At 56.6% G+C, this 26867-nt stretch overlaps 1 protein-coding gene across 5 annotated transcripts in view; it reads right to left on the bottom strand.

Annotated features, from left to right (window-relative positions):
- Window positions 1–3399: 3399 nt before the first annotated feature.
- The window catches only part of sh2b1 (SH2B adaptor protein 1), a 34668-nt gene continuing 11200 nt past the window's right edge, over window positions 3400–26867 (bottom strand). For 2 of the 5 annotated variants that reach the window (XM_031892951.1, XM_031892952.1), the window contains exons 3-9: window positions 22390–22491; window positions 19999–20090; window positions 18448–18554; window positions 15628–15816; window positions 11970–12181; window positions 11702–11873; window positions 3400–4003 (exon numbers count right to left, since the gene is read on the bottom strand). In XM_031892951.1, the coding sequence (XP_031748811.1) occupies window positions 3678–4003; window positions 11702–11873; window positions 11970–12181; window positions 15628–15816; window positions 18448–18554; window positions 19999–20090; window positions 22390–22491 (1200 nt within the window). In that variant the 3' untranslated portion in view covers window positions 3400–3677. Of the gene's footprint in view, window positions 4004–7474; window positions 7575–11701; window positions 11874–11969; window positions 12182–15627; window positions 15817–18447; window positions 18555–19998; window positions 20091–22389; window positions 22492–26867 lie in introns of all 5 variants that reach the window. The other 3 variants (XM_031892955.1, XM_031892953.1, XM_031892954.1) reach the window with 3 other exon arrangements.

Here is a 26867-nt window from a genome sequence, read left to right as displayed (position 1 = left end):
CTGTACAGAGATCCCATAAAGCCATGGCGGTACTGTGAGGCAGGCTTACAGTGTCGTATCATTAATAAAGGCAGGATTACACGGCGGAAAGTGCATATATAGAGGCACAGAGATGTATATGAGCAATGGACCAGCACAGACAGGCAGTTAAGGCGGAGTCAGTGGGACCAAATGAGTTGCTCAACACCAATCAGGATGCAGGTCATAAAGGAATAATAAATCAAGCCAATGAAAAGCTCCTTCTCATACAGTCAGGCAGCCCCGGGTCACTATTGGGATATTTGGATACGTTGGTTCCATTTAATGGGATTCTTTGTGCGAATGGGTAGAAATCTGTTCCAAAGCAGCTTCAACCCCAATTATATTTCATATTTATTGAAAAATACTAGAGGGGCCTCCCCCTCGCCGTACCTCCCCCTGCCGGGGGGCCTCCCCCTCGCCGTGCCTCCCCCTGCCGGGGGGCCTCCCCCTCGCCGTGCCTCCCCCTGCCGGGGGGCCTCCCCCTCGCCGTGCCTCCCCCTGCCGGGGGGCCTCCCCCTCGCCGTGCCTCCCCCTGCCGGGGGGCCTCCCCCTCGCCTCCCCCTGCCGGGGGGCCTCCCCCTCGCCGTGCCTCCCCCTCGCCGTGCCTCCCCCCCTGCCGGGGGCCTCCCCCTCGCCGTGCCTCCCCCTGCCGGGGGGCCTCCCCCTCGCCGTACCTCCCCCTGCCGGGGGGCCTCCCCCTCGCCGTGCCTCCCCCTGCCGGGGGGCCTCCCCTCGCCTCCCCCTCGCCGGGCCTCCCCCTGCTAGAGGTCTGTACCGTACCGTCACACTCAGTACCTTTAATGGAAATGTTCCTAATCCAAGGACATACTCACACGCGTGTGAATCACATGAGCTCTGGGCCTGGAGCCCAAGTGGTACCATGGGGATCTCTCACTCACACGCGTGTGAATCACATGAGCTCTGGGCCTGGAGCCCAAGTGGTACCATGGGGATCTCTCACTCACACGCGTGTGAATCACTTGCTCCGGGCCTGGAGCCCACGTGGTACCATGGGGATCTCTCACTCACACGCGTGTGAATCACATGAGCTCTGGGCCTGGAGCCCAAGTGGTACCATGGGGATCTCTCACTCACACGCGTGTGAATCACGAGCTCCGGGCCTGGAGCCCAAGTGGTACCATGGGGATCTCTCACTCACACGCGTGTGAATCACATGAGCTCCGGGCCTGGAGCCCACGTGGTACCATGGGGATCTCTCACTCACACGCGTGTGAATCACATGAGCTCCGGGCCTGGAGCCCACGTGGTACCATGGGGATCTCTCACTCACACGCGTGTGAATCACATGAGCTCCGGGCCTGGAGCCCACGTGGTACCATGGGGATCTCTCACTCACACGCGTGTGAATCACATGAGCTCTGGGCCTGTGGCCTAGTCAGTAACACGTGATACCACCCATGAGATTTACCCCGATGGGGGCAAACACTCACACAGAGACATGTCAATCAGATGAGTCAGCAGTTCGGATCCCAATCACCTAATCATAAACAAGCTCCGCCCATTGCATGCCCCAAACCAATCCCCTGGGCCCAGAGATACATTAATACTGGGTCCAATCCTGCTCCCCACCCGTGCCCAGTCCAGTTTCCCATTCACCTATAGTGCCAGTGTGGTTGGGTGCCATTCTCGATCTACTCAGAACCTAGCGGGGGCGCAGAGGGCAAAAGCTTGGCACGTGATTGGCTATACTCATGCAGAGGGGGAACATGTGCTGCCATGCTGTACAATGGGGCAAACACTGCACAAGGGGGCAAAGCCAGGGACACATAGGGATCAGCAAGGAAACACTGATGCCAGTACCAATGCCCACAGTGGGTAATGACTACCCCCCTGAGGATGTAGTGTATTATATGCATGGGGGGGGGGGTAAGAGTATAAGTGCCCTCCCCAGAGAGACAGAAAGTTACAGCCCCTGCCCCGGTCACATGACTGGCCAAGAGCTGGGAGAGAGAACCTGATCCACAGTAGTATGTAGTGTATCTGTGTGACCCCGCCGGGCCTTGCCCATGTTAGTGTGTCTATAGGCGGGCACACAGTCGGGCAGCACAGCACCCAATATGTGCAATTGCCCCCCCACCCCCCTGCGCTCACACCCGATATCAGAGGGTTCCGCCGGGCCTTGCCCATGTTAGTGTGTCTATAGGCGGGCACACAGTCGGACAGCACGGGCACCCAATATGTGCAATTGCCCCCCACCCCCCTGCGCTCACACCCGATATCAGAGGGTTCCGCCGGGCCTTTGCCATGTTAGTGTGTCTACAGGCGGGCACACAGTCGGACAGCACGGGCACCCAATATGTGCAATTGCCCCCCACCCCCGTGCGCTCACACCCGATATCAGAGGGTTCCGCCGGGCCTTGCCCATGTTAGTGTGTCTATAGGCGGGCACACAGTCGGGCAGCGCGGGCACCCAATATGCGCAATTGCCCCCCACCCCCCTGCGCTCACACCCAATATCAGAGGGTTCCGCCGGGCCTTGCCCATGTTAGTGTGTCTATAGCGGGGGACACAGTCGGGGCAGTGCGGGCACCCAATTTGCACAAGTGCCCCCAACCCCTGAGCTCACACCCAATATCAGAGGGTTCCGCCGGGCCTTGGCCATGTTAGTGTGTCTATAGGCGGCACACAGTCGGGCAGTGTCGGGCACCCAATTTGCACAAGTGCCCCCCCAACCCCCTGAGCTCACACCCAATATCAGAGGGTTCCGCCGGGCCTTGGCCATGTTAGTGTGTCTATAGGCGGGCACACAGTCGGACAGCACGGGCACCCAATATGCGCAATTGCCCCCCACCCCCCTGCGCTCACACCCAATATCAGAGGGTTCCGCCGGGCCTTGCCCATGTTAGTGTGTCTATAGGCGGGGACACAGTCGGGCAGTGCGGGCACCCAATTTGCACAAGTGCCCCCCCAACCCCCTGAGCTCACACCCAATATCAGAGGGTTCCGCCGGGCCTTGGCCATGTTAGTGTGTCTATAGGCGGGCACAGTCGGGCAGCGCGGGCACCCCACCCCCCTGCGCTCACACCCAATATCAGAGGGTTCCGCCGGGCCTTGGCCATGTTAGTGTCTATAGGCGGGCACACAGTCGGGCAGCGCGGGCACCCCACCCCCCTGCGCTCACACCCAATATCAGAGGGTTCCGCCGGGCCTTGGCCATGTTAGTGTGTCTATAGGCGGGCACACAGTCGGGCAGGCGCGGGGCACCCCACCCCTCTGCGCTCACACCCAATATCAGAGGGTTCCGCCGGGCCTCGGCCATGTTAGTGTGTCTATAGGCGGGCACACAGTCGGGCAGCGCGGGCCACCCCACCCCTCTGCGCTCACACCCAATATCAGAGGGTTCCGCCGGGCCTTGGCCATGTTAGTGTGTCTATAGGCGGGCACACAGTCGGGCAGCGCGGGCACCCCACCCCTCTGCACTCACACCCAATATCAGAGGGTTCCGCCGGGCCTTGGCCATGTTAGTGTGTCTATAGGCGGGCACACAGTCGGGCAGCGCGGGCACCCCACCCCTCTGCGCTCACACCCAATATCAGAGGGTTCCGCCGGGCCTTGGCCATGTTAGTGTGTCTATAGGCACATAGTGGGGCAGCGCGGGCACCCAATATGCGCAAGTGCCCCCCACCCCCCTGCGCTCACACAAAGGAATACTGGTTATTGACTGCTCGTGCCCGGGAGGCGGCACTGCCCGAATCACTCGTGTCCTCTGAGCTCCCCCCTCCTGGGTGCAACTGCTGAAGGTGAACGGCAGCCTCTTCTTGTTCCTCCATAGGGGGCGCTCTCTCCTCCTCGTGCTGAGCAGCGGGCAGTTCAGGAGTGGGGCGGATGCCAAGAGCTTCGTCCGGTGGCGAGGAACTGAGTGGGTACCACGGCGGCTGCACTGCCCCATCAGCACCCCGATGTAGAGACAAAGGGTGAGGAGGGAGCGGGGGTGGGTTACGGCTGCTGCTGCTGGGCACCTCTGCAAAACAAACACAACATCAAATAGTGGCCCCCAACTAGGGCAAATCCGGGCCCCCCGACAAGTGCCCCCCACACATGCCCCGGGCTCTTCCAAAGGCACCAGTGATTTACATCAGAAAGGGATACTGTAAGCAGTCTCACCTCTATTGAGTGCCCCCTGGGGGTGGGTCAGTGGTATTGTAAGGAATCAGTGCCCCCTGGGGGTGGGTCTGTGATACTGTAAGGAGTCAGTGCCCCCTGGGGGTGGGTCAGTGGTATTGTAAGGAATCAGTGCCCCCTGGGGGTGGGTCTGTGATACTGTAAGGAGTCAGTGCCCCCTGGGGGTGGGTCAGTGGTATTGTAAGGAGTCAGTGCCCCCTGGGGGTGGGTCAGTGGTATTGTAAGGAGTCAGTGCCCCCTGGGGGTGGGTCAGTGATACTGTAAGGAGTCAGTGCCCCCTGGGGGTGGGTCAGTGGTATTGTAAGGAGTCAGTGCCCCCTGGGGGTGGGTCAGTGGTACTGTAAGGAGTCAGTGCCCCCTGGGGGTGGGTCAGTGATACTGTAAGGAGTCAGTGCCCCCTGGGGGTGGGTCAGTGATACTGTAAGGAGTCAGTGCCCCCTGGGGGTGGGTCAGTGGTATTGTAAGGAATCAGTGCCCCCTGGGGGTGGATCAGTGATACTGTAAGGAGTCAGTGCCCCCTGGGGGTGGGTCAGTGGTATTGTAAGGAATCAGTGCCCCCTGGGGGTGGATCAGTGATACTGTAAGGAGTCAGTGCCCCCTGGGGGTGGGTCAGTGATACTGTAAGGAGTCAGTGCCCCCTGGGGGTGATGATTGATACTGTAAGGAGTCAGTGCCCCCTGGGGGTGGGTCAGTGATACTATAAGGAGTCAGTGCCCCCTGGGGGTGGGTCAGTGATACTGTAAGGAGTCCGTGCCCCCTGGGGGTGGATGATTGATACTGTAAGGAGTCAGTGCCCCCTGGGGGTGGATGATTGATACTGTAAGGAGTCAGTGCCCCCTGGGGGTGGATGATTGATACTGTAAGGAGTCAGTGCCCCCTGGGGGTGGATGATTGATACTGTAAGGAGTCAGTGCCCCCTGGGGGTGGATGATTGATACTGTAAGGAGTCAGTGCCCCCTGGGGTGGATCAGTGATACTGTAAGGAGTCAGTGCCCCCTGGGGGTGGATGATTGATACTGTAAGGAGTCAGTGCCCCCTGGGGTGGATGATTGATACTGTAAGGAGTCAGTGGTTGCCCCTGGGGTGGGGTCAGTGATACTGTAAAGGAGTCAGTTGCCGCCCCCCCTGGGGGTGGATGATTGATACTGCAAGGAGTCAGTGCCCCCTGGGGTGGATGATTGATACTGTAAGGAGTCAGTGCCCCTGGGGGGTGGATGATTGATACTGGCAAGGAGTCAGTGCCCCCTGGGGGTGGATGATTGATACTGCAAGGAGTCAGTGGCCCCCTGGGGGTGGATGATTGATACTGCAAGGAGTCAGTGCCCCCTGGGGGTGGATGATTGATACTGCAAGGAGTCAGTGCCCCCTGGGGTGGATGATTGATACTGTAAGGAGTCAGTGCCCCCTGTGGGTGGGTCAGTGATACTGTAAGGAGTCAGTGCCCCTGGGGGTTGGGTCAGTGATACTGTAAGGAGTCAGTGCCCCCCTGGGGGTGGATGATGTGATACTGCAAGGAGTCAGTGCCCCCTGGGGGGTGGATGATTGATACTGTAAGGAGTCAGTGCCCCTGGGGGTGGGTCAGTGATACTGTAAGGAGTCAGTCCCCTGGGGGTGGATGATTGATACTGTAAGGAGTCAGTGGCCCCCTGGGGGTGGGATGATGAATACTGTAAGGAGTCAGTGCCCCCTGGGGGGGGATGATTGATACTGTAAGGAGTCAGTGCCCCCGGGGGGGATGATTGATACTGTAAAGGAGTCAGTGCCCCTGGGGGTGGATGATTGATACTGTAAGGAGTCAGTGGCCCCCTGGGGGTGGATGATTGATACTGTAAGGAGTCAGTGCCCCCTGGGGGTGGATGATTGATACTGCAAGGAGTCAGTGCCCCCTGGGGGTGGATGATTGATACTGTAAGGAGTCAGTGCCCCTGGGGGTGGATGATTGATACTGCAAGGAGTCAGTGCCCCCTGGGGGTGGATGATTGATACTGCAAGGAGTCAGTGCCCCTGGGGGGTGGATGATTGATACTGTAAGGAGTCAGTGCCCCCTGGGGGAGGATGATTGATACTGTAAGGATTCAGTGCCCCCTGGGGGTGGATGATTGATACTGCAAGGAGTCAGTGCCCCCTGTGGGGGTGGATGATTGATACTGTAAGGAGTCAGTGCCCCTGGGGGTGGATGATTGATACTGTAAGGAGTCAGTGCCCCCTGGGGGGGGGGGGGTTGGGAAAAAAAAAAAATTGATACTGCAAGGAGTCAGTGCCCCCTGGGGGTGGATGATTGATACTGTAAGGAGTCAGTGCCCCCTGGGGTGGATGATTGATACTGTAAGGAGTCAGTGCCCTGGGGGTGGATGATTGATACTGTAAGGAGTCAGTGACCCCTGGGGTGGATGATTGATACTGTAAGGAGTCAGTGCCCCCTGGGGGTGGATCAGTGATACTGTAAGGAGTCAGTGCCCCCTGGGGGTGGATGATTGATACTGTAAGGAGTCAGTGACCCCTGGGGGTGGATCAGTGATACTGTAAGGAGTCAGTGCCCCCTGGGGGTGGATCAGTGATACTGTAAGGAGTCAGTGCCCCCTGGGGGTGGATCAGTGATACTGTAAGGAGTCAGTGCCCCCTGGGGGTGGATGATTGATACTGTAAGGAGTCAGTGACCCCTGGGGGTGGATGATTGATACTGTAAGGAGTCAGTGCCCCTGGGGGTGGATCAGTGATACTGTAAGGAGTCAGTGCCCCCTGGGGGTGGATCAGTGATACTGTAAGGAGTCAGTGCCCCCTGGGGGTGGATCAGTGATACTGTAAGGAGTCAGTGCCCCCTGGGGGTGGATGATTGATACTGTAAGGAGTCAGTGCCCCCTGGGGGTGGATCAGTGATACTGTAAGGAGTCAGTGCCCCCTGGGGGTGGATGATTGATACTGTAAGGAGTCAGTGCCCCCTGGGGGTGGATGATTGATACTGTAAGGAGTCAGTGCCCCCTGGGGGTGGATCAGTGATACTGTAAGGAGTCAGTGCCCCCTGGGGGTGGATGATTGATACTGTAAGGAGTCAGTGCCCCCTGGGGGTGGATCAGTGATACTGTAAGGAGTCCGTGCCCCCTGGGGGTGGATCAGTGATACTGTAAGGAGTCAGTGCCCCCTGGGGGTGGATGATTGATACTGTAAGGAGCCAGTAACTGTAAGCAGAAGGACAGGCTCTTTCACTGCTCTTCCTGGTATTACAAATTCTAATCTGCCCCCCCGTGTCAGGAGGGGGTGTGGTGTGGGAGGTGCTTATGGGGCATGAGTGGAAAGAGGAGACGGCACTTACATACAGTCATTCGCTCCAATGGAGATGGGATTTGATGGTGAGTCTGGGATGCGGTGGGGAACCTCACACACGGTCGTTCTACTATCAGCCCTGTCCCGGCCTGCAAAGAACAGACGGGCCAATCAGAGAGGAAGATGGGAGGATTAATGCAAGTGATGGGCGTGGCTAGAGGGCTAGGGAAGAAAGCTGCGATGCTACAGGTCCATGCAGTCCCAACTGGATCAAAGCAGTATCCGTAGCGCAAGAAATCCGAAATGTAAAATCCTCACCTGTGTGGGGAACGCTGGGAACACACAGGAACCCCGGAACCCTAAATCCTCTGCCTTGTAGGATACAACATTTGCTCCTGCCTTGTCCCCACAGGAAACGCCACACCCTCGTCCCCACAGGAAACGCCACACCCTCGTCCCCACAGGAAACGCCACACCCTCGTCCCCACAGGAAACGCCACACCCTCGTCCCCACAGGAAACGCCACACCCTCGTCCCCACAGGAAACGCCACACCCTCGTCCCCACAGGAAACGCCACACCCTCGTCCCCACAGGAAACGCCACACCCTCGTCCCCACAGGAAACGCCACACCCTCGTCCCCACAGGAAACGCCACACCCTCGTCCCCACAGGAAACGCCACACCCTCGTCCCACAAGGAACAACACACCCTCGTCCCTACAGGAAACGCCACACCCTCATCCCCACAGGAAACGCCACACCCTCGTCCCCACAGGAAACGCCACACCCTCATCCCCACAGGAAACGCCACACCCTCATCCCCCAGGAAACGCCACACCCTCGTCCCTACAGGAAACGCCACACCCTCATCCCCACAGGAAACGCCACACCCTCGTCCACAGGAAACAACACACCCTCGTCCCACAGGAAACGCCACACCCTCGTCCCCACAGGAAACGCCACAGTCCTCGTCCCCACAGGAAACGCCACACCCTCGTCCCCACAGGAAACGCCACACACTTGTCCCCACAGGAAACGCCACACCCTCATCCCCACATGTAACAACACAACACCTCGTCCACAGGAAACGCCACACCCTCATCCCTACAGGAAACGCCACACCCTCATCCCTACAGGAAACGCCACACCCTCATCCCTACAGGAAACGCCACACCAAACCCATCGAGTCCACAGGAAACGCCACACCCTCATGTCCCACAGGAAACGCCACACCCGCGTCCCTACGGGAAACAACACACACTCTTCCCCGCAGGAAACGGCACACCCTCGTCCCCACAGGAAACGCCACACCCTCATCCCACAGGAAACGCCACACCTCGTCCCCACAGGAAACGCCACACCCTCGTCCCCACAGGAAAACGCCCCACCCTCGTCCCCACAGAAACACGCCACACCCTCGTCCCCAGGAAACGCCACACCCTCGTCCCCACAGGAAACGCCACACCCTCGTCCCCACAGGAAACGCCACACCCTCGTCCCCACAGGAAACGCCACACCCTCATCCCTACATGAAACGCCACACCCTCATCCCTACATGAAACGCCACACCCTCGTCCCCACAGGAAACTCCACACCGCGTCCCTACGGCAAACAACACACACTCTTCCCCGCAGGAAACGTCACACCCTCATCCCCACAGGAAACACCACACCCTTGTTCCTACAGGAAATGCCACACCCTCATCCCCACAGGAAACAACACACCCTCATCCCTACAGGAAACGCCAAACCCTCGTCCCCACAGGAAATGCCACACCCTCGTCCCCACAGGAAATGCCACACCCTCGTCCCTACAGGAAACACCACACCCTCGTCCCCACAGGAAATGCCACACCCTCGTCCCCACAGGAAAAGCCACACCCACATCCCTACACGAAACACCACAACCTCGTCCCCACAGGAAACAACACACCCTCGTCCCTACAGGAAACGCCACAAGAAACAACACACCCTCGTCCCTACAGGAAATGCCACACCCACATCCCTACACGATACGCCACACCCTCATCCCCACAGGACACACCACAAGAAACAACACACCCTCGTCCCTACAGGAAATGCCACACCCACATCCCTACACGATACGCCACAACCTAATCCCCACAGGAAACAACACACCCTTGTCCCTACAGGAAACGCCAAACCCTCGTCCCCACAGGAAACGCCACACCCTTGTTCCTACAGGAAATGCCACACCCTCGTCCCTACAGGAAACAGCAAACCCTCAAACGCCACACCCTCGTCCATACAGGAAATGCTAGACCCTTGTCCCTAGAGGAAACGTCACACCCTCGTTCCCCACAGGACACGCCACACCCTCGTCCCCACAGGAAATGCCACACCCTCGTCCCCACAGGAAATGCCACACCCACATCCCTACACGAAACGCCACAACCTCGTCCCCACAGGAAACAACACACCCTTGTCCCCACAGGAAACACCACTAGAAACAACACACCTTCGTCCCTACAGGAAATGCCACACCCTCATCCCTACACGAAACGCAACAACCTCATCCCCACAGGAAACAACCCACCCTCGTCACTACAGGAAACGCCAAACCCTCGTCCCCACAGGAAACAACACCCTTGTTCCTACAGGAAATTCCACACCTTTGTCCCCACAGGAAATGCCACACCTTTGTCCCCACAGGAAATGCCACACCCTCGTCCCTACAGAAAACAGCAAACCCTCAAACGCCACACCCTCATCCATACAGGAAACGCTACACCCTTGTCCCCACAGGAAACGCCACACCCGCCACATCCTCGACCCATCCTTATGGAGACACTAAATTCACTTTCCTTACAAGAAAGTTGGAAATCCTAACTTTTTCCCTATAGGAAATGAAAAATTCAGTCTGCTTTGGAAGTATTACAGGTTCATGGGTACAGGAAGTGTTACAGGATCATGGGTACAGGAAGTGTTACAGGATCATGGGTACAGGAAGTGTTACAGGATCATGGGTACAGGAAGTGTTACAGGATCATGGGTACAGGAAGTGTTACAGGATCATGGGTACAGGAAGTGTTACAGGATCATGGGTACAGGAAGTGTTACAGGATCATGGGTACAGGAAGTGTTACAGGATCAATGGGTAACTAAAGAAGTGTTACAGGATCATGGGTACAGGAAGTGTTACAGGATCATGGTAACAGGAAGTGTTTACAGGATCATGGGTACAGGAAGTGTTACAGGATCATGGGTACAGGAAGTGTTACGATCATGGGTAGTCAGGAAGTGTTACAGGATCAATGGGTACAGGAAGTGTTACAGGATCATGGGTACAGGAAGTGTTACAGGATCATGGGTACAGGAAGTGTTACAGGATCATGGGTACAGGAAGTGTTACAGGATCATGGGTACAGGAAGTGTTACAGGATCATGGGTACAGGAAGTGTTACTGGATCATGGGTACAGGAAGTGTTACAGGGTCATGGGTACAGGAAGTGTTACTGGATCATGGGTACAGGAAGTGTTACAGGATCATGGGTACAGGAAGTGTTACAGGATCATGGGTACAGGAAGTGTTACAGGATCATGGGTACAGGAAGTGTTACAGGATCATGGTACAGGAAGTGTTACAGGATCAATGGTACAGGAAGTGTTACTGGATCATGGGGTACAGGAAGTGTTACTGGATCATGGGTACAGGAAGTGTTACTGGATCATGGGTACAGGAAGTGTTACAGGATCATGGGTACAGGAAGTGTTACAGGATCATGGGCACAGGAAGTGTTACAGGATCATGGGCACAGGAAGTGTTACTGAGGATCATGGGTACAGGAAGTGTTACAGGATCATGGGTACAGGAATGGTTACAGGATCATGGGTACAGGAAGTGTTACAGGATCATGGGTACAGGAAGTGTTACAGGATCATGGGTACAGGAAGTGTTACAGGATCATGGGTACAGGAAGTGTTACTGGATCATGGGTACAGGAAGTGTTACTGGATCATGGGCACAGGAAGTGTTACAGGATCATGGGTACAGGAAGTGTTACAGGATCATGGGTACAGGAAGTGTTACAGGATCATGGGTACAGGAAGTGTTACAGGATCATGGGTACAGGAAGTGTTACTGGATCATGGGTACAGGAAGTGTTACTGGATCATGCCTAAGAGATTACCCCCACAGAAGTGCAGAGGGGGGGGGGGGAATATAAGGCACACGCGTGTTCCAGCAGACCTCACAGCAGATGTCTCTGATGGCGGCACTATTGGGGAAAGCACTGGGAAGCGCAGGACATTCTCACCGTGCAGCCGCTGAGAAGACACCACATAACTGATGAGCGTGACGTCACTGGAGCCCCCAGACTCTAGCGGGATGGGGTGAACGCGGAAGTGCTCCAGCATGTCAAAGATGGTCTGGAACCAGAGATGCTGGACTCTGCACTGCCCATCTTCATTGAGTGACAGCCGCAGGTGCTGTGGAGAAGACATGGGGGTTAGTGGGTGGCACTAATAACAAAGGGGTGGGGGGGAATGGGTTGGGTGCTATACCCAGATTAAGAACAGACTCACCTTGGCTTTCCCTTGGAAGTTGAACGTCAGCACATACTCCCCCCGGCGCGTTTCACTCTGTCGCACAAGGAATACCCCGTGGCTGCTGGTGCCCCCCGCCAAGACGAGCTGCGCAGCCTTCAGCCGGGATAGGGTGCCATGAAACCACTGATACTCAGAGAGGGGGTGCTCCCCGTCTCCGGGTTCTGCCTCCCCCTGGAAGAGGAATGGCGCTGCACAAAAGATTTGGAAAGATTAATGAGCAAGGATTCCAGTGAGCCAATCACCCCCCTTGCTTCTCCTAAATTAGCCCCTCCCACCCCACACACATCTAAATAAAATAAATAGGGTGCTCACATCTGCCCCGAGGATATGCCCCCTGCCCATACACTGCAGCACACATCTGCCCCGAGGATATGCCCCCTGCCCATACAGTGCAGCACACATCTTGCCCGAGGATATGCCCCCTGCCCATACAGTGCAGCACACATCTGCCCCGAGGATATGCCCCCTGGGCCCATACAGTGCAGCACACATCTGCCCGAGGATATGCCCCCTGCCCATACAGTGCAGCACACATCTGCCCCGAGGATATGCCCCCTGCCCATACACTGCAGCACACATCTGCCCCGAGGATATGCCCCCTGCCCATACAGTGCAGCACACATCTGCCCCGAGGATATGCCCCCTGCCCATACAGTGCAGCACACATCTGCCCCGAGGATATGCCCCCTGCCCATACAGTGGCAGCACACATCTGCCCCGAGGATATGCCCCCTGCCCATACAGTGCAACACACATCTGCCCCGAGGATATGCCCCCTGCCCATACAGTGCAGCACACATCTGCCCCGAGGATATGCCCCCTGCCCATACAGTGCAGCACACATCTGCCCCGAGGATATGCCCCCTGCCCATACAGTGCAGCACACATCTGCCCCGAGGATATGCCCCCTGCCCATACAGTGCAGCACACATCTGCCCCGAGGATATGCCCCCTGCCCATACAGTGCAGCACACATCTGCCCCGAGGATATGCCCCCTGCCCATACAGTGCAGCACACATCTGCCCCGAGGATATGCCCCCTGCCCATACAGTGCAGCACACATCTGCCCCGAGGATATGCCCCCTGCCCATACAGTGCAGCACACATCTGCCCCGAAGATATGCCCCCTGCCCATACAGTGCAGCACACATCTGCCCCTCTAAAGAGAAGAATATGCCCCCTGCCCATACAGTGCAGCACACATCTGCCCCTCTAAAGAGAAGAATATGCCCCCTGCCCATACAGTGCAGCACACATCTGCCCCTCTAAAGAGAAGAATATGCCCCCTGCCCATACAGTGCAGCACACATCTGCCCCAAGGATATGCCCCTGCCCATACAGTGCAGCACACATCTGCCCCTCTAAAGAGAAGAATATGCCCCCTGCCCATACAGTGCAGCACACATCAATATTGCCCCTCTAAAGAGAAGAATATGCCCCCTGCCCATACAGTGCAGCACACATCTGCCCCAAGGATATGCCCCCTGCCCATACAGTGCAGCACACATCTGCCCTCTAAACAGAAGAATATGCCCCCTGCCCATACACTGCAGCACACATCTGCCCCAAGGATATGCCCCCTGCCCATACAGTGCAGCACACATCTGCCCCGAGGATATGCCCCCTGCCCATACAGTGCAGCACACATCTGCCCCGAGGATATGCCCCGCTGCCTCATACAGTGCAGCACACATCTGCCCCGAGGACTTTGCCCCCTACCCATACAGTGCAGCACACATCTGCCCCTCTAAAGAGAAGAATATGGCCCCCTCCCATACACTGCAGCACACATCTGCCCCAAGGATATGCCCCCTGCCCATACAGTGCAGCACACATCTGCCGCGAGGATATGCCCCCTGCCCATACAAATCAGCACACATCTGCCCCTCTAAACAGAAGAATATGCCCCCTGCCCATACACTGCAGCACACATCTGCCCCAAGGATATGCCCCCTGCCCATACACTGCAGCACACATCTGCCCCGAGGATATGCGACCCTGCCCATACAAATCAGCACACATCTGCCCCTCTAAACAGAATATGCCCCGTGCCCATACACTGCAGCACACATCTGCCTGAAGATATGCCCCTGCCCATACACTGCAGCACACATCTGCCCCAAGGATATGCCCCCTGCCCATACAGTGCAGCACAAATCTGCCCCGAGGATATGCCCCCTGCCCATACAGTGCAGCACACATCTGCCCCGAGGATTTGCCCCCTGCCCATACAGTGCAGCACACATCTGCCCCTCTAAAGAGAAGAATATGCCCCCTGCCCATACACTGCAGCACACATCTGCCCCAAGGATATGCCCCCTGCCCATACAGTGCAGCACACATCTGCCCTGAGGATATGCCCCCTGCCCATACAAATCAGCACACATCTGCCCCTCTAAACAGAAGAATATGCCCCCTGCCCATACACTGCAGCACACATCTGCCCCTCTAAACAGAAGAATATGCCCCCTGCCCATACACTGCAGCACACATCTGCCCTGAGGATATGCCCCCTGCCCATACAGTGCAGCACACATCTGCCCCGAGATAATGCCCCCTGCCCATACAGTGCAGCACACATCTGCCCCGAGGATATGCCCCCTGCCCATACAGTGCAGCACACATCTGCCCCGAGGATATGCCCCTGCCCATACAGTGCAGCACACATCTGCCCCGAGGATATGCCCCCTGCCCATCAGTGCAGCACACATCTGCCCCGAGGATTTGCCCCCTGCCCATACAGTGCAGCACACATCTGCCCCTCTAAAGAGAAGAATATGCCCCCTGCCCATACACTGCAGCACACATCTGCCCCAAGGATATGCCCCCTGCCCATACAGTGCAGCACACATCTGCCCGAGGATATGCCCCCTGCCCATACAGTGCAGCACACATCTGCCCCTCTAAAGAGAAGAATATGCCTCCTGCCCATACAGTGCAGCACACATCTGCCCCCTCTAAGGAGGAGGATATGCCCCCTGCCCTATCGACTGCAGCACACATCTGCCCCTCTAAGGAGGAGGATATGCCCCCCTGCCATACACTGCAGCACACATCTGCCCCTCTAAGGAGGAGGATATGCCCCCTGCCCATACAGTGCAGCACACATCTGCCCCTCTAAGGAGGAGGATATGCCCCCTGCCCATACAGTGCAGCACACATCTGCCCCTCTAAGGAGGAGGATATGCCCCCTGCACATACAGTGCAGCACACATCTGCCCCGAGGATATGCCCCCTGCCCATACAGTGCAGCACACATCTGCCCCGAGGATATGCCCCCTGCCCATACAGTGCAGCACACATCTGCCCCGAGGATATGCCCCCTGCCCATACAGTGCAGCACACATCTGCCGAGGATATGCCCTCTGCCCATACAGTGCAGCACACATCTGCCCCTCTAAAGAGAAGAATATGCCTCCTGCCCGTACAGTGCAGCACACATCTGCCCCTCTAAGGAGGAGGATATGCCCTCTGCCCATACACTGCAGCACACATCTGCCCCAGCTCTCCAAATACCCTGAGTACAAAGACCAGTTGTCTCAAAATGCCCCTGCCTCCATCAGTTCAACACTCCCCTTTAACGTGTCTAGGGGTAAGCTCCCCTTCACCACTCAGTACAGCCCAAGACCCTACCTGCATTATCAGGGGTGTCAGGGAAGGGGGCACCCATGGGATTCGGCAGCCTCTCGTTCTCGTCAATAGGTGCCCTCGGTGGCAATTCTGGGGGGAGAAGTTCCATGGAGTCAAAGTGTGAGGGTGTCATGGAAACTGAACTGGGGGAGATGGAAGCTGAGGGGCGATCAGAGAGGCCCCCATAAGCTCCTAGACATGAAGACAAGCAAATTGGATTAGGACCAAACCGGTCAAAGGGTTAAAGGACAAGGAAAGGTTCCTATAAATGAACACTTAGTCTAGAGGCCTTGGTGTAAAGTACTCACTATATAGCTTGATTTCCAGATCCCTGCTGTCTCGGGGCAGCCTACAGCACTCTAAACACTCTCCCCCTCTTCCTGTGGGCTGCCAGCGGCAGTCGCAGTGCCTTGTATTTTGCTGTTGTGTGCATGTGTGTAATGTGCTCTCCCTTCCCTGCTGTGTGTATGCACGCTCACTTAGTAACGCCCCCAACCAATGAGAAACGGAACTGCCGTTGCCATAGCAATGCGCGTCCGCAACTGATTCGTTCATTACTTCTGTGCTACCTAGGCTCAGGGGGGAGGGAATGCTGCACATGCTCAGTATAGACGGTGAGGGAAAGGAAGTGGGCAAACCTTTTCAAAGATGGTGGTGCCATTCACAGAAAGGAGTATGCAGCATGCAGAAAGTGTAACTCTGTAAATCTTTCATTGGGCAAGCCAGAAATATAGCGTTTTTACACAATAACAATAGTAGTACTATTAAATAGTGTGCTTAATAGAATTTCATTCTCCTTTCAACCAACAGTTGGGGCACAGCCAGAGTTGGGGAAACCTGTCCCAGTATCAGTCTACATGCTCCTCTGTACCCCCAAAGTGAAAACTCTCTCCCTTTAGATATCTTACCTTGCCATTTTGCCACCCAAGGTGCCCAGCTGGCCACACAGCCCAATGCTGTGCAGTCCACACAGGTCCCCCACCACTCGCTCCTTTACCCTGTCAATCTCCCCCTTTGTTGCACCTGGCCAGTGGTACCCACGGCACGTCCTTCTAATCCCACTCCTGCTCTACTTGCGTTGAACAGTGCCTTGGGCGCCCCCTAAAGGCAACTCACACATATGCCTTTGATGCTTACTCCTAGTTCCCTTCCTTGGTCCATTCTCTAGTTTCTGTGAATGCTTGGGTCTCCAACAGCATGTATAGAGGGTACCCACCCAAGGGAACCAATATATAGAGGGCACCCACCCAAGGGAACCAATATATAGAGGGCACCCACCCAAGGGAACCAAACCCAGTGAGCATATATAGAGGGCACCCACCCAAGGGAACCAAGCCCACTGAGCATATATAGAGGGCACCCACCCAAGGGAACCAAGACCATTGAGCATATATAGAGGGCACCCACCCAAGGGAACCAAGCCCACTGAGCATATATAGAGGGCACCCACCCAAGGGAACCAAGACCATTGAGCATATATAGAGGGCACCCACCCAAGGGAACCAAGCCCACTGAGCATATATAGAGGGCACCCACCCAAGGGAACCAAGACCATTGAGCATATATAGAGGGCACCCACCCAAGGGAACCAAGACCATTGAGCATATATAGAGGGCACCCACCAAGGCGAACCAAGACCATTGAGCATTATAGAGGGCACCCACCCAAGGGAACCAAGCCCAGTGAGCATATATAGAGGGCACCCACCCAAGGGAACCAAGACCATTGAGCATATATAGAGGGCACCCACCCAAGGGAACCAAGCCCACTGAGCATATATAGAGGGCACCCACCCAAGGGAACCAAGTCCAGTGAGCATATATAGAGGGCACCCACCCAAGGGAACCAAGCCCAGTGAGCATATATAGAGGGCACCCACAAAAGAGAACCAAGCCCAGTGAGCATATATAGAGGGCACCCACTCAAGGGAACCATGCCCATTGAGCATATATAGAGGGCACCCACCCAAGGGAACCAAGCCCAGTGAGCATATATAGAGGGCACCCACCCAAGGGAACCAAGCCCAGTGAGCATATATAGAGGGCACCCACCCAAGGGAACCAAGCCCAGTGAGCATATATAGAGGGCACCCACAAAAGAGAACCAAGCCCAGTGAGCATATATAGAGGGCACCCACCCAAGGGAACCAAGTCCAGTGAGCATATATAGAGGGCACCCACCCAAGGAAACCAAGCCCACTGAGCATATATAGAGGGCACCCACCCAAGGAAACCAAGCCCAGTGAGCATATATTAGAGGGCACCCACAAAGAGAACCAAAGCCAGTGAGCATATATAGAGGGCACCCACTCAAGGGAACCATGCCCATTGAGCATATATAGAGGGCACCCACCCAAGGGAACCAAGCCCACTGAGCATATATAGAGGGCACCCACCCAAGGGAACCAAGCCCAGTGAGCATATATAGAGGGCACCCACCCAAGGGAACCATGCCCAGTGAGCATATATAGAGGGCACCCACAAAAGAGAACCAAGCCCAGTGAGCATATATAGAGGGCACCCACTCAAGGGAACCATGCCCATTGAGCATTGAGCATATATAGAGGGCACCCACCCAAGGGAACCAAGCCCACTGAGCATATATAGAGGGCACCCACCCAAGGGAACCAAGCCCAGTGAGCATATATAGAGGGCACCCACCCAAGAGAACCAAGCCCAGTGAGCATATATAGAGGGCACCCACCCAAGGGAACCAAGCCCAGTGAGCATATATAGAGGGGGAACCCTATATATTGTGAATAGACCCGACATCCTGCAGAACCAGACATACTGTAACACATCTAACCAATTCTGTGCCACCTACCTTGGCAGAGATGCTCGCTGCTCTCACTGGGTATAAGAGGTAGATCCCGGCTGGGCATGCTTTCTGAATGGTTAATGTGAGGAAGGTCAGTGGCTTCAGTCCCGGTCCTACAGGAGGGAAACACCAGTGAGCGGGGGAGCCATGGCATAGGCGCACAGGGGAGCCATGGCACAGGCGCACAGGGGAGCCATGGCACAGGCGCACAGGGGAGCCATGGCACAGGCGCACAGGGGAGCCATGGCACAGGCGCACAGGGGAGCCATGGCACAGGCGCACAGGGGAGCCATGGCACAGGCGCACAGGGGAGCCATGGCACAGGCGCACAGGGGAGCCATGGCACAGGCGCACAGGGGAGCCATGGCACAGGTGCACACAGGGGTGCAATGGAACAGGTGCACAAAAGAGTAAGGGCACAGGCGCACAGGGGAGTAAGGGCACAGGCAAGTAAGGGCACAGGTGCACAGGGGAGTAAGGGCACAGGTGCACAGGGGAGTAAGGGCACAGGCGCACAGGGGAGTAAGGGCACAGGCGCACAGGGGAGTAAGGGCACAGGCGCACAGGGGAGTAAGGGCACAGGCAAGTAAGGGCACAGGTGCAAAGTGGAGTAAGGGCACAGGCGCACAGGGGAGTAAGGGCACAGGCAAGTAAGGGCACAGGTGCACAGGGGAGTAAGGGCACAGGTGCACAGGGGAGTAAGGGCACAGGTGCACAGGGGAGCCATGGCACAGGCGCACAGGGGAGTAAGGGCACAGGTGCACAGGGGAGTAAGGGCACAGGTGCAAAGGGAGTAAGGGCACAGGCGCACAGGGGAGTAAGGGCACAGGTGCAAAGGGGAGTAAGGGCACAGGCGCACAGGGGAGTAAGGGCACAGGCAAGTAAGGGCACAGGTGCACAGGGGAGTAAGGGCACAGGCGCACAGGGGAGTAAGGGCACAGGCAAGTAAGGGCACAGGTGCACAGGGGAGTAAGGGCACAGGCGCACAGGGGAGTAAGGGCACAGGTGCACAGGGGAGTAAGGGCACAGGCAAGTAAGGGCACAGGTGCACAGGGGAGTAAGGGCACAGGCAAGTAAGGGCACAGGTGCAAAGGGGAGTAAGGGCACAGGTGCAAAGTGGAGTAAGGGCACAGGCGCACAGGGATAAGGGCACAGGCAAGTAAGGGCACAGGTGCACAGGGGAGTAAGGGCACGGCGCACAGGGGAGTAAGGGCACAGCGACGCGCACAGGGGAGTAAGGGCACAGGCAAGTAAGGGCACAGGTGCACAGGGGAGTAAGGGCACAGGCGCACAGGGGAGTAAGGGCACAGGCGCACAGGGGAGTAAGGGCACAGGCAAGTAAGGGCACAGGTGCACAGGGGAGTAAGGGCACAGGCAAGTAAGGGCACAGGCGCACAGGGGAGTAAGGGCACAGGCGCACAGGGGAGTAAGGGCACAGGCGCACAGGGAAGCCATGGCACAGGCGCACAGGGGAGCACAAGCAGCTATATGGCTCTTTCCTTACCAGCCAATAAATCTATAGAATCACTCCTATACCCCAGGAGCTGGCAATCTCACCTAGATATCATGCAGTCCTCTATGTCAGACAGCCAGGACTTCATCTGCAGAGAATCCACTGACTCCAGAATGTACTCAGAGGAACTCTCTGTCTGTTCCAAGAGGAAACAGGAGCGTTAGCCCTCACACTGGTACTGATCCACACCCCAACTGAGCCCTCACACTGGTACTGACCCACACCCCAACTGAGCCCTCACCCTGGTACTGACCCACACCCCAACTGAGCCCTCACACTGGTACTGACCCACACCCCAACTGAGCCCTCACACTGGTACTGACCCACACCCCAACTGAGCCCTCACACTGGTACTGACCCACACCCCAACTGAGCCCTCACACTGGTACTGACCCACACCCCAACTGAGCCCTCACACTGGTACTGACCCACACCCCAACTGAGCCCTCACACTGGTACTGACCCACACCCCAACTGAGCCCTCACACTGGTACTGATCCACACCCCAACTGAGCCCTCACACTGGTACTGACCCACACCCCAACTGAGCCCTCACACTTTGGTACTGACCCACACCCCAACTGAGCCCTCACACTGGTACTGATCCACACCCCAACTGAGCCCTCACACTGGTACTGACCCACACCCCAACTGAGCCCTCACACTGGTACTGACCCACACCCCAACTGAGCCCTCACACTGGTACTGATCCACACCCCAACTGAGCCCTCACACTGGTACTGACCCACACCCCAACTGAGCCCTCACACTGGTACTGACCCACACCCCAACTGAGCCCTCACACTGGTACTGACCCACACCCCAACTGAGCCCTCACACTGGTACTGACCCACACCCCAACTGAGCCCTCACACTGGTACTGACCCACACCCCAACTGAGCCCTCACACTGGTACTGACCCACACCCCAACTGAGCCCTCACACTGGTACTGACCCACACCCCAACTGAGCCCTCACAGTGGCACTGACCAACATCCCAACTGAGCCCTCACACTGGTACTGATCCACACCCCAACTGAGCCCTCACACTGGTACTGACCCACACCCCAACTGAGCCCTCACAGTGGTACTGACCCACACCCCAACTGAGCCCTCACACTGGTACTGACCCACACCCCAACGAGCCCTCACACTGGTACTGACCCACACCCCAACTGAGCCCTCACACTGGTACTGACAACATCCCAACTGAGCCCTCACACTGGTACTGATCCACAACCCAACTGAGCCCTCACACTGGTACTGACCCACATCCCAACTGAGCCCTCACACTGCTACTGACCAACACCCCAACTGGTACTGACCCACACCCCATTGAGCCCTCACCCTGGTACTGACCCACACCCCAACTGAGCCCTCACCCTGGTACTGACCCACACCCCAACTGAGCCCTCACAGTGGCACTGACCAACGCCCAACTGGTACTGACTCACACCCCAACTGAGCCCTCACACTGGTACTGACCCACACCCCAACTGAGCCCTCACACTGGTACTGACCCACACCCCAACTGAGCCCTCACACTGGTACTGACCCACACCCCAACTGAGCCCTCACACTGGTACTGACCCACACCCCAACTGAGCCCTCACACTGGTACTGACCCACACCCCAACTGAGCCCTCACACTGCTACTGACCAACACCCAACTGAGCCCTCACACTGGTACTGACCAACACCCCAACTGAGCCCTCACACTGGTACTGACCCACACCCAAACTGAGCCCTCACACTGGTACTGACCAACACCCCAACTGAGCCCTCACACTGCTACTGACCAACACCCCAGCTGAGCCCTCACACTGGTACTGACCCACGCCCCAACTGAGCCCTCACACTGCTACTGACCAACACCCCAACTGAGCCCTCACACTGGTACTGACCCACGCCCCAACTGAGCCCTCACACTGGTACTGACCAACACCCCAACTGAGCCCTCACACTGCTACTGACCAACACCCCAACTGAGCCCTCACACTGGTACTGACCCAGCCCCAACTGAGCCCTCACACTGGTACTGACCCACGCCCCAACTGAGCCCTCACACTGGTACTGACCCACGCCCCAACTGAGCCCTCACACTGGTACTGACCCACCCCCCAACTGAGCCCTCACACTGGTACTGACCCACGCCCCAACTGAGCCCTCACACTGGTACTGACCCACACCCCAACTGAGCCCTCACACTGGTACTGACCCACACCCCAACTGAGCCCTCACACTGGTACTGACCACACCCCAACTGAGCCCTCACACTGGTACTGACCCACGCCCAACTGAGCCCTCACACTGGTACTGACCCACACCCCAACTGAGCCCTCACACTGGTACTGACCCACACCCCAACTGAGCCCTCACACTGGTACTGACCTAAAAATCTAAAGAAATTCTATGTAGCATGCTGAGCCACTCACCTTCAGTACAAACGTGTTCTCTTTATCCGGCATCTCCAGGGGAGTTGTGGTCCGAACATCAACGATAGAGGAACAGAGAATGCTGAGCCGCGGCTTTGTGGCCTGGATTGGCAAATAGGGATAAATACTAAGCTGATACCCTGGCGCTACGGTGACCTATGGTGAGCTCCCTCAGTACAGTGTATATAAGGGCACGGCGCTACGGTGAGCTCCCTCAGTACAGTGTATATAAGGGCACGGCGCTACGGTGAGCTCCCTCAGTACAGTGTATATAAGGGCACGGCGCTACGGTGAGCTCCCTCAGTACAGTGTATATAAGGGCACGGCGCTACGGTGAGCTCCCTCAGTACAGTGTATATAAGGGCCCGGCGCTACGGTGAGCTCCCTCAGTACAGTGTATATAAGGGCACGGCGCTACGGTGACCTATGGTGAGCTCCCTCAGTACAGTGTATGTAAGGGCACGGCGCTATGGTGAGCTCCCTCAGTACAGTGTATATAAGGGCACGGCGCTACGGTGAGCTCCCTCAGTACAGTGTATGTAAGGGCACGGCGCTATGGTGAGCTCCCTCAGTACAGTGTATATAAGGGCACAGCGCTACGGTGAGCTCCCTCAGTACAGTGTATATAAGGCACGGCGCTACGGTGAGCTCCCTCAGTACAGTGTATATAAGGGCACGGCGCTACGGTGAGCTCCCTCAGTACAGTGTATATAAGGGCACGGCGCTACGGTGAGCTCCCTCAGTACAGTGTATACAAGGGCACGGCGCTACGGTGAGCTCCCTCAGCTACAGTGTATGTAAGGGCACGGCGCTATGGTGAGCTCCCTCAGTACAGTGTATATAAGGGCACGGCGCTACGGTGAGCTCCCTCAGTACAGTGTATATAAGGGCACGGCGCTACGGTGAGCTCCCTCAGTACAGTGTATATAAGGGCACGGCGCTACGGTGAGCTCCCTCAGTACAGTGTATACAAGGGCACGGCGCTACGGTGAGCTCCCTCAGTACAGTGTATATAAGGGCACGGCGCTACGGTGAGCTCCCTCAGTACAGTGTATATAAGGGCACGGCGCTACGGTGAGCCCAAGTGTATATAAGGGCCCGGCGCTACGGTGAGCTCCCTCAGTACAGTGTATATAAGGGCACGGCGCTACGGTGACCTATGGTGAGCTCCCTCAGTACAGTGTATGTAAGGGCACGGCGCTATGGTGAGCTCCCTCAGTACAGTGTATATAAGGGCACGGCGCTACGGTGAGCTCCCTCAGTACAGTGTATGTAAGGGCACGGCGCTATGGTGAGCTCCCTCAGTACAGTGTATATAAGGGCACAGCGCTACGGTGAGCTCCCTCAGTACAGTGTATATAAGGGCACGGCGCTACGGTGAGCTCCCTCAGTACAGTGTATATAAGGGCACGGCGCTACGGTGAGCTCCCTCAGTACAGTGTATATAAGGGCATGGCGCTACGGTGAGCTCCCTCAGTACAGTGTATATAAGGGCACGGCGCTATGGTGAGCTCCCACAATACAGTGTATATAAGGGCACGGCGCTATGGTGAGCTCCCACAATACAGTGTATATAAGGGCACGGCCGCTACGGTGAGCTCCCTCAGTACAGTGTATATAAGGGCACGGCGCTACGGTGAGCTCCCTCAGTACAGTGTATATAAGGGCACAGCGCTACGGTGAGCTCCCTCAGTACAGTGTATATAAGGGCACGGCGCTACGGTGAGCTCCCTCAGTACAGTGTATATAAGGGCACGGCGCTACGGTGAGCTCCCTCAGTACAGTGTATATAAGGGCACGGCGCTATAATGAGCTCCCTCAGTACAGTGTATATAAGGGCACAGCGCTACGGTGAGCTCCCTCAGTACAGTGTATATAAGGGCACGGCGCTATAGTGAGCTCCCTCAGTACAGTGTATATAAGGGCCCAGCTCTACGGTGATCTCCCACAATACAGTGTATATAAGGGCACGGCGCTACGGTGAGCTCCCTCAGTACAGTATATAAGGGCCAGCGCTACGGTGAGCTCCCTCAGTACAGTGTATATAAGGCACGGCTCTACGTGAGCTCCCTCAGTACAGTGTATAAGGGCCCAGCGCTACGGTGAGCTCCCTCAGTACAGTGTATATAAGGGCCATGGCGCTACGGTGAGCTCCCTCAGTACAGTGTATATAAGGGCAAGGCGCTACGGTGAGCTCCCTCAGTACAGTGTATATAAGGGCACGGCGCTACGGTGAGCTCCCTCAGTACAGTGTATATAAGGGGGCACGGCGCTACGGTGAGCTCCCTCAGTACAAGTGTATATTAAGGGCACGGGCGCTACGGTGAGCTCCCTCAGTACAGTGTATATAAGGGCACGGCGCTACGGTGAGCTCCCTCAGTACAGTGTATATAAGGGCACGGCGCTTACGCGTGAGCTCCCTCAGTACAGTGTATATAAGGGCACGGCGCTACGGTGAGCTCCCTCAGTACAGTGTATTATAAGGGCACGGCGCTACGGTGAGCTCCCTCAGTACAGTGTATATAAGGGCACGGCGCTACGTGAGCTCCCTCAGTACAGTGTATACAAGGGCACGGCGCTACGGTGAGCTCCCTCAGTACAGTGTATATAAGGGCACGGCGCTACGGTGAGCTCCTCAGTACAGTGTATATAAGGCACGGCGCTACGGTGAGCTCCTCAGTACAGTGTATATAAGGGCCCGGCGCTAACGGTGAGCTCCCTCAGTACAGTGTATATAAGGGCCGGCGCTACGGTGACCTAGGTGGCTCCCTCAGTACATGTATGTAAGGGCACGCGCGCTATGGTGAGCTCCCTCAGTACAGTGTATATAAGGGCACGGCGCTAGGTGAAGCTCCCTCAGTACAGTGTATGTAAGGGCACGGCGCTATGGTGAGCTCCCTCAGTACAGTGTATAAGGGCACAGCGCTACGGTGAGCTCCCTCAGTACAGTGTATATAAGGGCACGGCGCTACGGTGAGCTCCCTCAGTACAGTGTATATAAGGGGCACGGCGCTACGGTGAGCTCCCTCAGTACAGTGTATATAAGGCATGGCGCTACGGTGAGCTCCCTCAGTACAGTGTATATAAGGGCACGGCGCTATGGTGAGCTCCACAATACAGTGTATATAAGGGCACGGCGCTATGGTGAGCTCCCACAATACAGTGTATATAAGGGCACGGCGCTACGGTGAGCTCCCTCAGTACAGTGTATATAAGGGCACGGCGCTACGGTGAGCTCCCTCAGTACAGTGTATATAAGGGCACAGCGCTACGGTGAGCTCCCTCAGTACAGTGTATATAAGGGCACGGCGCTACGGTGAGCTCCCTCAGTACAGTGTATATAAGGGCACGGCGCTACGGTGAGCTCCCTCAGTACAGTGTATATAAGGGCACGGCGCTATAATGAGCTCCCTCAGTACAGTGTATATAAGGGCACAGCGCTACGGTGAGCTCCCTCAGTACAGTGTATATAAGGGCACGGCGCTATAGTGAGCTCCCTCAGTACAGTGTATATAAGCGGCCCAGCTCTACGGTGATCTCCCACAATACAGTGTATATAAGGCACGGCGCTACGGTGAGCTCCCTCAGTACAGTGTATATAAGGCACAGCGCTACGGTGAGCTCCCTCAGTACAGTGTATATAAGGGCACGGCTCTACGGTGAGCTCCCTCAGTACAGTGTATATAAGGGCACGGCGCTACGGTGAGCTCCCTCAGTACAGTGTATATAAGGGCACGGCGCTACGGTGAGCTCCCTCAGTACAGTGTATATAAGGGCACGGCGCTACAGTGAGCTCCCTCAGTACAGTGTATATAAGGGCCCGGCGCTACGGTGACCTATGGTGAGCTCCCTCAGTACAGTGTATATAAGGGCACAGCGCTACGGTGAGCTCCCTCAGTACAGTGTATATAGGGCACAGCCGCTACGGTGAGCCTCCCCCCTCAGTACAGGTGGGCTATAATGGCCCCAAGGTAAGGGCCCAGCTCTACGGTGAGCTCCCTCAGTACAGTGTATATAAGGGCACGGCGCTATAATGAGCTCCCTCAGTACAGTGTATATAAGGGCCCAGCTCTACGGTGATCTCCCACAATACAGTGTATATAAGGGCACGGCGCTACGGTGAGCTCCCTCAGTACAGTGTATATAAGGGCACAGCGCTACGGTGAGCTCCCTCAGTACAGTGTATATAAGGGCACGGCTCTACGGTGAGCTCCCTCAGTACAGTGTATATAAGGGCAAGGCGCTACGGTGAGCTCCCTCAGTACAGTGTATATAAGGGCACGGCGCTACGGTGAGCTCCCTCAGTACAGTGTATGTAAGGGCACGGCGCTACGGTGAGCCTCCCTCAGTACAGTGTATATAAGGGCAAGGCGCTACGGTGAGCTCCCTCAGTACAGTGTATATAAGGGCACGGCGCTACGGTGAGCTCCCTCAGTACAGTGTATATAAGGGCACGGCGCTACGGTCTCCCAGTACAG

This window comes from Xenopus tropicalis, chromosome 9 (genome assembly GCF_000004195.4).
Source record: "Xenopus tropicalis strain Nigerian chromosome 9, UCB_Xtro_10.0, whole genome shotgun sequence".
Classification (NCBI taxonomy): Eukaryota; Metazoa; Chordata; class Amphibia; order Anura; family Pipidae; genus Xenopus; species Xenopus tropicalis.
This window is presented reverse-complemented; position numbering and strand designations above follow the sequence as displayed.